The 12760-nt window shown below is 44.0% G+C and overlaps 1 protein-coding gene across 7 annotated transcripts; it reads right to left on the minus strand.

Moving 5' to 3' along the window:
• Positions 1-1455: 1455 nt before the first annotated feature.
• On the minus strand, positions 1456-11969 carry LOC143316809 (heterogeneous nuclear ribonucleoprotein C). 7 transcript variants are annotated; one of them, XM_076724504.1, is made up of 10 exons: positions 11853-11958; positions 9818-9851; positions 6945-6998; positions 6092-6363; positions 4734-4806; positions 4589-4636; positions 4209-4369; positions 3994-4107; positions 2810-2961; positions 1456-2527 (listed from the first exon to the last, which is right to left on the minus strand). In XM_076724504.1, exons 3-10 carry the CDS (start codon positions 6947-6949, stop codon positions 2426-2428), a joined length of 927 nt encoding a protein of 308 aa, XP_076580619.1. In that variant the 5' UTR covers positions 6950-6998; positions 9818-9851; positions 11853-11958; the 3' UTR covers positions 1456-2425. The 7 variants fall into 7 exon arrangements, with proteins under 7 accessions (XP_076580619.1, XP_076580617.1, XP_076580621.1 ...); XM_076724502.1 differs by having other exon boundaries at positions 11153-11958; XM_076724506.1 differs by lacking the exon at positions 9818-9851 and having other exon boundaries at positions 11853-11969.
• Positions 11970-12760: the final 791 nt, after the last annotated feature.

A 12760-nucleotide genomic window follows, 5' to 3' on the forward strand; every position in this document is an offset into this window, starting at 1 on the left:
CTAAGTGCCTTGCTCAAAGGCAGAGAGAGTCATTTTGGTGGTTCAGTTTCATTATAAGCCTGCCTCTCTAACTAGCTCATATGAAGTCAAAGTGGGTACACACTTTAATTTCAAACCATTTAACTGATTTGAAGACAGGACATAGTGCATAGTGATGAATTACACACCAGTGTGAGCGAAGGGTTTCCACTGAACAACGCTCACAGGATCAATGTTTGACGCGACAAAGTGGCTCATTGTCCCGACTGCTGCAGAGAGCTTTGCGGATTCTTTGAAAATGCTGTCATGCATTGCAAAGAGTAAAAGAGTGGCAGTGTTTGGGGCCTGTTCTGGAATGTGACCCAATAGTATAATATGTTCCCTTTATCATCTAAATGCAGTTTCCCGAAGACATGGAACTCTTCTAAATCCACCAAAACCTCAAGTGTTAAGAAAACTAATGGAAACAAAGCTTTAATACTTAAAATGCGCACATATTTTTGAGGGAGGACGAGCAATAAAACATTTTCTGTCTGATGAAACATTGCACGGGAACAGCCACCGGTGCATGTTTGACCCAGAGGTACTGCTCTGCAATCACTCACTGTTACAAACCATTTCCACATCCTTCATCCCCCCCAGCAAAGGCCGCAAAATCTTTTCCGCTCCTCCTGTCTTCTCTCCATCTGTCAGCTACTCTTCCATCTGTTTCCAGTCTTCTGTGGCCTGTTCATCCATCCATCCACCCCTCCGTCATCCATACTCTCACTAACCATCCCTGCCCGTCTGTCCGCTGTCCCCTCGTTAATCACAATTCACCCTGAAGACTGATGCTTATTGATTGGCTCTCCCTCCTTCCTCTTTGCATTCCTCTTCATTCCAGCCAGTTCTCTGTTTCCGTGCCTTCATTATCGAGCTCCAAGGCCTCCGCAGGCTCCCGGCACCATGATGTATATTTATAAGGAAGCCGTGTATCGATGCCTTTCAGTCAGTGGCAGCGAAGTTATGAACAAACAAGCTTGTTTGCCTTCAGTAGATTAATTTCAATTCCTCCTTTCCATGTCGAGCTCTGAGAGTGAAAATGTTCACTTTTCCAGAGTTTACAGGTAAGAAAGGGGCTTTTTAGCCATGCACATTGTTTTGGTCTCATTGCTTTGAGACAGAGGGTTTCAAACTGTGTATCTCCCCCTGACTTGAGGAGAAGATCCTGCCTGAGCTGAAAGGAAGCTCAGATACTAAAAAAATCTTTGCACCTGATTGCTGTAATTTGCAACCGTGCAAACAAGAGTCTTTGATGAGATCCTGCAAACAGTCTGGCCTCTGCGTGTGTGCGCTCTGCACTGATTTACACCCACCCTGCATATATTTTAATCGCACTCTCATCCATTAAGCTCCATCTTAGCGGCATGCAAACCACCCACAGTCTCACACCGCACCTGAACGCATCCGTGTGAACGGCAGCAAAAGCTCGTACAGTTTTCAACTTGGAAAACATGTTTATTCACTTTCACCAGTGCCGTCGAATGACAAACAAAACATCAACAGAAACAGACAAAGATGGAGTAGCACTGCATTACACAAGTCAAGGTCAGTTAAGGTCGCAACACCTCTGCAACAGAAACAAAACTACTTTCAGAGCCAAGAGGATTTAGTCTGAGCATTCGTGCAGGATGTGAGGCTTCGTACATGCTCATGTTGTTATCTGACAGGCAGGAGGTGAAGATACTCTGTGCTCAACACAAATAAGTCCTTATGGTCTTTTGTGTGGCCAGTTGTTATGATACAGTGCCTCCTGCTGGAGAGGAGGCAGCTGTACAGCAGCTGGATCGGGAATATTTGACATTTTTAATTACCACGTCTGGTGTTTTGTCTCAGGGTTGACTGTTGCACCTGATTTTATTCTGGATTTGTTTCATTCTCAGCCACTGCCAGGTGAGAATATGTCCAATTTTTTGGCATCAAGTCAACACAGTGATCTAAAAAATAAATACTGCCGGGCCCTTTTTCTTTCAATTATCCATACTGGGGTGGCTTTTAGCCCCGAGTTCAAACATACAATGTTATACAATGTTACATTTATTCTCATGTGAACTTGCATTTTGTCTAAATGTGACACATCAGAGTTTGCATTTATCCAATGCTGGAAAACATCCTTAAAAAAGTAAATAAAAAAAAAATCTGAACATCAAATTACCGATTTAAGAGAAAATCCAGAAAGAAGCACTTGACATGTCTATGAATTTGTTTGAGAGAGAGAGAGAGAGAGAGAGAGAGAGAGAGAGAGAGAGAGAGAGAGCAATATATAATATACACTGTATAAATGTCCAGTCAGTCCAGCAGATATGAGCACATGCCGACAGGTCTGGTGTGGAGATACAATCATACACAATTTTGCACCTGTGTGTGTGTGCGCGCACATGTGTGTGTGTGAGCGCCTGTGCAGTGTTTAGGAGTCGTCTCCATTAGCGCTATCACCGTCGTCCTCTCCTTCCTCCTGCTCGCCTTCCTCCTCCTCATCGTCATCCTCCTCCCGCCCTCTGCTTTTCATCTGCATTGAGGGAAAAGTAGAAACAGGACGAATGAGCTCAAGTTTTTCACCTTTAGTGACACTTGATTTATTACGTTTCAGATATCTGAGAGTCTTTAACACATCGACATCAGTAGACAATCATGTTTTTAAAGAAATATCTTTCGCTTTGGGTGGTTAGTGAGAAAAAAAAAGCAATTCTAAGAAATTATCTTAGACTCTTTGGCATTAACACACTGATCTAACTTCCTCCAAAAGTGACAGATGCCTTCGCTCTCGCCCTGCTTCCCTCCCTCTCCTCACCTCGTCTTCGTCCTCCAGCAGGTCCCCCTCCTCCTCCGAGTCGTTCAGCTCCTGGCTCTCTCTGTCCCGTTTCAGGCTGTCGTCTTTCTTGCTGGAGGTGGAGGAGTTGAGGGGGGACACCTCACCTGGTTCCGGTTTGCAGCTCTTCATGTCTGAGGAAATGGAGGGAGAGAAAAAAAGTGCTACAAAGAGAAAGAGAGGTGGACGGGATCAAGGACCACAGAATGGAAACTCATGGCAGCTGCTGGATCATCTGCCTCATGATTCAGCCCCCACTCACAAGGCGTGTGAAAGAGTTTGATTTGACAGTTTATTTGGCTTGAGAAGGAGGAGAATCCTGTGAATCTTTAAAGGAACGTCCTTCAGTTCATCCTTCAGTTCATTTTTCAGCCCCTGACGTTGCTGCTTGGTAAAAGTACTGAGTTACATTCCACCACTGGCTTAATGAGATGATAGAAACATAAAGTTTAGACCAGTGTGAAAGGCAGAAAATTATACAGCAAACAAAGATATGAAAGCAACCTATTAACAGAGCATCTGACGACTCAAACAAGAGGTGACGGTTTCAAAATGAAGAACTTCAACAGCTCAACGACGATAACGTCGCACCAATAAGCTTCACATAGCACATTCACGTAGACTTACTTACTAATGCGTCATTGCTAAATACCAAAGGAAGCAAAATCCATCTCTATAAATGCCAAATGCACAACAGGAGTTGCATTTTTGGTTGTTTTTCTCACCCTTTTCAAAAGTCACAACATATCATCTGTGACTCATGCTGCGCTGCGATGAGTCATAAAGGGGCATATGCAAATTCAATGAATTTCATCCAATAAAATGTACTTTTATTTCATCCACCCGACCCCTCCCATCGTATAAAACCTCCAGAACTATCAAGCTAAGCAGCACTAGTAGCAGTTAGTAGCTGCTTTTCTTAGAGAAAGTTGGCTTTTTAGGATATAAAGTAGTTCAAATAAGCTCAACCTAAAACATCTACAGCAGTAAAATGCAACATACACACTGATGCAGCAGTGACATTAATCCACAAACATTAGACATAAACACTGCCAGGGAATATTTAACTGCACAGTGAGTACTTTTACTATTGATACCTTGATCAAATTTTACTGGTAATACTGATCTGAGGTGAATACTTCTTCCCTCGCTGCATTAAGGCCTACCTGACTTCTTGCTGTGGTCCTTTTCCATGCGCTCCAGGCTCTCCAGCAGGTAGTCCACCTTGTGTTTGATCTGCGTGAGCTCTCTCTTGATGGTCTGCAGATCGTCTGCCTTCACTGTGGGAGGACAGACAGGCAGTGGAAAAACCATGAACACTGACGCAGGTGCGGTGAAGCGGCGGGGACAGCTGCCATCGCGACATAACTGTGGCACCTACTCGTGCGGGAGGTCCTCTGGCTGCTCTTGGAGGAGGAGAAGCTGGTTTTGGTTCGTCGGCTCCCTCCTCCGCTCAGGCTGACCCTCGGACGCTTCGAGGGAATGACGGCGCGGGACAGGGGAGGAGGAGGAGGAGGCACCCGGGACTGATAGGAGTACATCCTCAGATACAGAGAAGCAAAGAAAAATATTAAATATATTTGTGATTTATGCGAGAGCTCAGTTACACATACAATAATAAGAAAACAATAGCAGCCCTTTGAATTTGCACATCCTCTGACATCTGTTTAATTGTATAAAAATATTATATGATTAAAAAAACGGGTTATTTCCAACAAAAACATGAGCAATTACTCTTAAAAATATAAATAAGACAGTTACCTATCATAGTAATCTCTTTGAAAGTCATAGTCCAAATCGATAGATGAACTGTGGAGAGAGCAGAGACGAGGTAGAGAGGTCAACGAGTCTGGATGAGGACATACTGATACTGCTGTTACCGGGAGCATAATCAGAGCATGCACACCTGTACATGTCTCCTGCAGAGCGCTTCACTGTCTTCGACCTGTGAGGTTTCGGCTCGCCTGCCAGGTTGATGTCTGAGGGAGGAAAAACAGTGAAAGATGGAGGATTCAGAGCTGCCAGCAGTGGACGAATGTGCCAGAACATGTTATGGACAGAAAGTGTGAAATCTCAGTTAACACATTGCACCGCTCCTTCCCCTCCGCCTGATGGTGCGTTATTTTGGAAGACTAACGCAGGTTTTACCCCGAACAGGTGGCATCTGCAAATAATAACTCACATTTATTTTAACCTGCGCTGAGCATTAGACGGGTCAGAAAATTTAGATCAGTAACAGCTGTTTCAGCTGATGGAGCGAGTAACGTGAATCAAGGCTGAGTCTTCACCACAGCGGCTGGGTTCAACTCCAGCCAGGACCCTTTTTCTGCATCTCACCTTCCCCAGCTAGTGCCAAAAAATCTTTAAAAACAGCTGTTTCTCTGTACTTTAATGACAGGTGTTCATGTTTTTGAATATCATTGCACAAAATACTCCTTTGAAATCCTCGTTTCAGGGTTGTTTTTAACGTCCTGGTTTTAAGCAGCAGAGGGCAGCACAGCGGCTCAGCTGTCGGTGCTGGCAAACAGAGACAGGGTCCTGGTTTGAATCTGACAGTGAACTTCAGACTGGAAACTGTGACAGAGGCAACTGCAAGAGTGAATATACAACCTGTCTGCAAACAGTTTGTTTGGAGATGATTGCATTCTGGTTTCACTTATGTTTTACAAAGCGTCCCAACTGTTTCCAAATCAGGGTTGTATGTTGTCTCTGTTTTTGTCTCTGCAATAGTATCAGGGCCTGTTTGTAGTGTTTCCTTGTCTGTTGTTCATTGCATGCTGGGATGTAGTGTGACAACTTTAGCAGCATATGCTCTGCACTGTGCAATTAACAACTATTTAAAAAGTGGAGTAATTAGAAAAACTAAAACCACATTTCCTGTGACTGGAACCGTTTACTTTCTTGTTGAGTTAAAATCAAAACCACAGCCAGCAGCTGGTTAGCTTAGCTTAGCACAAAGACTGGAAACAAGGGGAAACAGCTCGCCTGGCTTCATCCAGAGGAGACAAAATCCACCCATCAGTATCTGTAAAGCTTACTAATTAACATCTGGTTTGTTCGGCCTGTGAAAAAATGAAGTGGGAAAAAGATATATCGATCAATCCTTTAAGGAAGACAAAGTTTTAAATTACGATAAATGTTTTCTTTCTGTTTCTCCGTTTGTTTCCAGAAAGCGAGTGCAGTACTGTGTCTTAAAGTCAGTGCTGTGCTTCACAGCTCCATCCCTGCAGCTCTTCACGACCCATCGACCCCAGTCCAGCTCACCTAGCACCTGTCCCACGATCATGCGGCCATCCTCGCCGGCCACGGCGGCGCGGGCGTTCCTCTCGTTGGAGTACTGGACGAAGGCGTAGCCCTTGTGGATGGAGCAGCCCACGACCTTCCCGTACTTGGAGAAGATGGCCTCCACGTCGGCCTTGGTGACCAGCAGGGTGTTGAGGTTGCCGATGAAGACGCGGGAGTTGAGGGAGCGGGGGTCCGTCTTGTTGGTCACGTTGCTGCTGGCCATCAGGCTGGAGGTGGACGACGACGACCAACTACACAGGAGGGGAGGGACAGAGAGGTGGACGTGGAAGATGGGTGAGGAGAGGGAGAAGAAAAAGAGGCATGAGCTCAGGGACAGTGTTTAGAGGGGAGTGATGTTCAGGGAGGGAGGAAGGGAAACAGAATGCGTTTATCTCTGCAACAAGGTCAACGTGAGTTTTAACCGTGTGAGTGTTAAAGCTGTTTGAGCGGGGCGTTAAGCTCGGAGCATGTGTCCATTGCAGTGAGAGTCTGCAGACGGCTGCAACTATTCATTATATCTCCACTCATTATAAAACTAACCAACTAACAGTCTAAAAGATATTCAATTTAGAGTCGTGTAAAACAGAGAAAACAGTAGTTCCTCCACATCTGAGAAGCTGCAGCCAGTGATTTTCTGCATCCTTATATTAGTAAAATGGCATTGTAATGTCATACACACATAAAAATGAAAGGCGTGGCCCCTACTTTCAGCAAAAGAAGGATACTTTTGTACATTTCACACGCACTAAATGTGTGTCTGAGAGATCAGATATGCAGATATCAGACAGCAGAACAGACAGTGTGATCGGGTCATGAAGCAGCCAGCACTCACTCCATTGTGTCTGTACTCGGGTCGGTGGAGGTCTGCCTGCCTGCCTGTGTGAGTCTGTTGGAGAGAAGAGGGTCGTCGAGGAACTATGAGACATGAAGTCAGTGACTGACATCTACTACACCTCCAAAAAAAAGAGTTATTTTTTGTGGGTGGGGGGATTTTTGGCAAACCCAAGACGTGCTTCAAAAGGGAAGGAGGTGGTAGATAGAATGTAAAAACAAAAAAACCTGTGGGATAGATGGTAGTTTGTTATGACAGAACATGATATTGCATTAAAGTGAGGATGCTGCTTTTAACGGACCTCTTTACTTGGTAAATTTGTATCTGAAAACTGATAATGTCCATGTTCTCTGCATGTTACCATCAAAAAGGGCCAGATCTACAGACAAAAAAAACACTAGAATTGCTTCATGCACACTTACGAAAACACCTTTCTGTGTGCAGACAATCACATGACGAACTGTCACATACCAGGAAGCTTAAGTAGCTCATGAGCCTATCATGATTTCAGAGAGCTCCCTGTGCTGCTTTACGCAAATCGACAGTGTTTGCAACAGATGTACCAACAATTCAGGCAACAACTGGCCGTAAGTGTGTCAGCTTTAATGTGAGCACAAAGAGGAAGGATTGTCGCCACTGCTGCATTAGTTGCAAACACTGCAAAGTTATGTATGTTATGGGGGGGTGAATGAGCCAAACACAGGGAAGATGTAGATTACAGCACTAACAAGAACTGAGTGTAAGACGCTTTGATATTTGATAAAACTACCGGCCTCAGACATTGAGGCTCCAGGGTCTTACTTAAGGTGTTTCCGATATTTTGTCCACCGCCTGTAGATGAATACTTTCTTTATATCCTGCAAAACTTTCTTTTTTTTTCTCGCAGCTTCAGGACACATAAACCTGCAGCATGAGTAAACCCTGGCTTCACTTAACGGCCTTTTGTGCGTCCATTTTTGCTAATTCCCCCTCGATCCTGCGGGCTTCATATTTCTCATCATATTATCGTCCACTTCAGCCATTACAAAGCCACGTCTCACTTGCCAAAACACAACAGTGCTGCCAGCTGGGCTAAACTGTGACCCAGCAGCAGCCTCTCCATCTCTGCCCAGTAGCTACTAGCAGGGGATTACACGGTTTGCAGCAGGCTGTCTGGCCAAAGCTTAATGCTCTGCTCTACATGATTTGGCCGGGATAGTTCTATTGCTTGGCGAGCTGACAGGAGGCGGGCGGCGGGCGGCGGGGGGGGGGGACTATCACAGGCCACTTAGCAAGTGTTTCTAATTCTTTGTGGCATGTTGGGGTTCAAGCAGGAACATCCAGGGTTTATGTACAAACACTCCATGTGGTTTTCATGACAGGGACTGAACCAATCAGGTTGTGCCATTGGACAGTGAGAAAAAGACATTCATAAGAGAATTTGGTGTTTATTGTATGGACAAAATAACTACCACCACATGTCGCTTTGCCTGTGATGACGATGATCTACACTTTTTGGGACTTTTCTCCATGCAACAGGATATGATGTGGCAGTGACACAGCGATGTAACAGCCCCACCTGGCACTCAGAGTTTGACATTATTACTGAGCGTTTTTGGCAACTTCCTGTATGTGAAACAAGGCCAGATAGTCCATCAGTTTGAATGACAGCTTGATAATCTCGATAAAGTGAAGCACAGAACATGAGCTTCACAGAGGTGGTGTTCAGTGCAGAGCTATTACGCTGGACTAAATTCAACATCTTAGAGCTTATTAATGCCTCACTTAGGAGCCAAATCCTTACTGGGGCCCCTCATATTTAAAGTGCCCAGTCACGGCAGCGTGAAATTGAACAGGACATATTTACAGGTTATAACAGCCGTAACTTTTCCTGTCCTCTGCCTCATCTGGGCTTTATTGCATGATGGCCTGTAGCTGAGAGCTGTGATGGCCTTTACTGGAAATGTTCAGCTCTAACTGGCATCGTGGGCTCATTACAACAGCGGAGTGATGTGAGGTTTAATGTTTGTGCTTCAACTGGGAGAGACACTGCGACTGCAGCTCCCGGGACTTCGTGCGGAGCTGGATGAGGCCTTATGTGGATGTATTTTACAGATTCAAGGAGTAAAAATGAAGACGGAGAAATAGGAGGTTTAATGAGGTTTTAAAAGCTCAGGGTGACTGACTGTGGACGTCTGGTTGTTTCTTATCAAAATATAATTGGGTACAAAAAATGCCATCAAGTGGATTCAGTATTAGTGATTACTGGAAAGGTTAGTAATTCATAGTATTCAGTAGGCATGCTTCTTTTAATGGGTACAAAAATACTATTAAGGGTGATTATGTTGACATTGTTATTATCAAGAGCAAGTATCTTTGCGTTTCTGTGGATAATTTACCAGATTTGACTCCATCAAATGACATGCACACTCAAAAAAGGGGGGAAAAGAATCACATTGCAAAGCAAAGGCAGCAAAGAAGGTGGATTTTGCTCTCGTCAGTGCCAGCCCTTAATCCACGGCTGGATGCAGGGGGAGTGGAGGGGAGGGAGTGTTATTCAGCAATTAGCTACAAACAGGGCCTCTCATTACCAACACTGAACACTATGCATTTGATTATCAGAAACTGGGAACACGTGGGAAGCTGGTGTAAGAGGCCGCTAGTGTCAGGTGTTGATTTTCTACTTTCACAGCACAAAAAAGATACAAAAAACAAAAAAAAATTAAAAACAACACTACATGCTACTTGCTCTAGGAAATCCAAAAGGGGGAGAGATGGGCTAAATCACAAAGGGGTAAATCACAAAAGTGGAATTAAAAAAAAAAGTGATGTAAAAGTTGAGGTGAAGAATAAACCAAAAAAAAAAAAAAAAAAAAAAGTTGAGACCAACTTACGATTTGCCGCTGCTCAAAAAAGTGGCTTCAAAAACTAAACAAGGAGAAACAAAAACGGAAAATTAGAAAAGAAGACTTTCCAAAAGTGAACTATTATCAGCACAAAAATATGGAAATGAACAAAAAGAGCTAAATGACAAAACCTTTAACTTCACCAACACAGTTTCATCCCTGTGAAAACTTTAAGAAATCACTGCTGAAAGTAAAACAACACATTAACTCTAATGAAACTGTGCCAGGTCTCCTCTCATTCACTCATTACAAAAGTACAGTTCAAAGAGTTTAACCCTCAGTCACGTCTTTATGGACTCAGTATGAATGTTTAACAGAAAAATAGGACAAAGCTGACTGAACTCAACTGACTGTTTTAAAATGAAACTGGCCCAATTGGTTGAAATTAAAAAAAAATAATAATAAAAAACAAAGGCTTTGGGGTCTTTAGCAGTTGTACTTTGAGGAACGTGTCATTTTTATTTCAGCTTGAATTTTCTTCTTCAGTTACTTTAAAAGCGGTCATGAAATCATAAATCTAAAACCAACAAAAGCATGTGAACATAAAAAAAAACATTTCGCAGGCAGGCTACGACAAGACTGAACCTGGTTGCATTTTGAACAGCAAATACTTCACAAAAATATTCATGAATACTCTGTGTGTGTAATCCCTCTTTATCACACTATTCTGGTGCTGCTTTGCCCCCCCCCCCCTCTGCTCCACACTGATGTTTAACCTGCAAATTTGATTCTCCTTTTCAAAATAAAAGCACTAATGACAGGAGCATGGGGTCAGAGTCTCAGCGAGCTCAGACGAGAAGTTCAACTGGTCATGCAAAAAACCAGGAGATTTAGAAATGCCTCGTTTGCCACTCTCTCCTCCTGCCTGCCCCCCCCCCCCCCCCGCACGGGGCCAGAGTAAAGGGTCGGCTGCAGAACAGCGCCCCCGGAGCCCGGAGGCACTCCAGCTCAAGGACACTTCCAGAGGACACACTTGGGGCCAAGGGAGGTGGGGTACAGCTGGAGGGGGGGTGAAACAAGGGTCTTGCACTTTTGGGGGACATCGTCCACTTCAGGTCTACTCTCCCTCACTACTGTGAACCTTTGCTGCAAATTTGACTGGCAGTTTTCCACAGATATCTATAGAAGTGATGAGTCTAAGCTGTAAAATGATGCATTCATGAAAGGAACAGAGCAATTTGGAGGCCAGTTTACAGCTCAATGCAGGCCTCCCTGCGGGCCTCCATCCTGGGTCTAAGCAGCTCCACGGCTCAGAATAAACTGCTACTGAATGAGTGTCTCTCTCAGGCTGCAAATAGACTTAAGTGATAATATCAGAATTACCAAAAGCACAAATTATGTCACACCAATGCAACAGAAATCCCAGGTCCATGACTGCTCAACATCAAAACAATGATGTGTTCACGTTCCTTAAAAAAAAAAAAGAAAAAAAAAACAAAACAACGCACCCACTCGTCATAGAGGGAAAAAAACATCTTGCCTGAAAAATCACAGAGATCTGCTGCAGAAAATATACTGTCTCAGCACTGCCGAAATCACAAAGAAAACAGGAAAAATACGTCTTATGAGTCAATGTCAACGACCGCATATCAAGTTACAGGTGGGGGCGAAACACAGGACGGGGTTAAAAAACCGTTTAAAAACAGATTTCCAGAAAAAGGGCGACCCGTTTTGAACACTGTCCAGAAAAGCCTGGAACAAGCTTCCATATTTCTTTCCTCCAAAATATGACCACAAACAGATCAACAGATACGGTAACACAGCAGCCCTGAAAAATGCAGGTTTTCAAATGTCTTATTCGAAAAATGAAAGCAAAAATCTTGCTGTGGAAGCTACTTCAAACTAGTTTCTGCGCAGCTCACACTGCCATCACAAAATGTACGCCACTAAAGCCAACACAGTCTCAGGAATACCAGCCAGGAAAAATGCATTAAAAATAAAAACAAAAAGTCCAAAAGACGGTTCAAAGTCAGGAAAAAAATGAAAAAAAATAGGGAAAAATCTCTCGGTTAAAAATACTCACCAGGAGCTTAATACTAAAAATGAGTAAAATTCAACGCTGTTTTTACTTGAGTAGGTAAAGATCCGCTTACGGCTCGGCAGGCTGATTGTATCACCTTGAAACCAGTGGACACGAAATGGCGTCGACTCATACACACAACGGACTGGGCACGCCCATTGTTGCATCCCTGTTTTTGATTGGATGTTTTAACCGCACTGTGTGGAATTACCCGTCAGCGATTGGCTGACGCGCTTGTCCGTCCGGCACAAGATTGACGACACATACTGTATACGACACACCGTATACTGTACTCGATTGATTTGAATAACACTGATATCAGTAGGTTAATTTAACGGCCAACACCTCGGGCGCGAGACTAATGCTGTCGTGCTACACTCTCCCGGTTTTGAACAGTTGATTCAAACCTTTATTGTTTTGTCGACGAGCAAACACACAGCTGCAGTCCGCAGCAGCAGTCCGCAGCTGTGTGCCCCGACAGGCACGGCCACGCGCCGCGTGCAAGCGCGTGTTCTGGAGTGCGTGAGCAACAGCTGTTAGAACATTTTTTTTTTTTTTTTTTTTTACAGCTGTAAGAACAGACAGACAGAGGACTAGAGCGTGTGACGTCACAGCCCTACGTCGCAGTTAGAGTCTGAGAATACAATGCAACATGAAGAAGAACACGGAGAAGAAAATAGAACGTACTGTAACAAAGTGATAGAAAATAAGTTGCAATATAATGGAACGATGCGGAATACAATGTAACTGAAGATCAGGCGGAGTTCTAAAGAGGTTGGAGGCTTTTTCTCAGCAGCATGCTCGCTCATGCCCCTTTCAATTCAGCGTTGATTTAATTTAGATTTCACACCTTTCGTTGTTAATCTTGCCGCTTCACTTCTCGTTTTGTTGTGTTGTGTTTGTTGTGAGCA

Source organism: Chaetodon auriga, chromosome 24, assembly GCF_051107435.1.
Source record: "Chaetodon auriga isolate fChaAug3 chromosome 24, fChaAug3.hap1, whole genome shotgun sequence".
NCBI lineage: Eukaryota > Metazoa > Chordata > Actinopteri > Chaetodontiformes > Chaetodontidae > Chaetodon > Chaetodon auriga.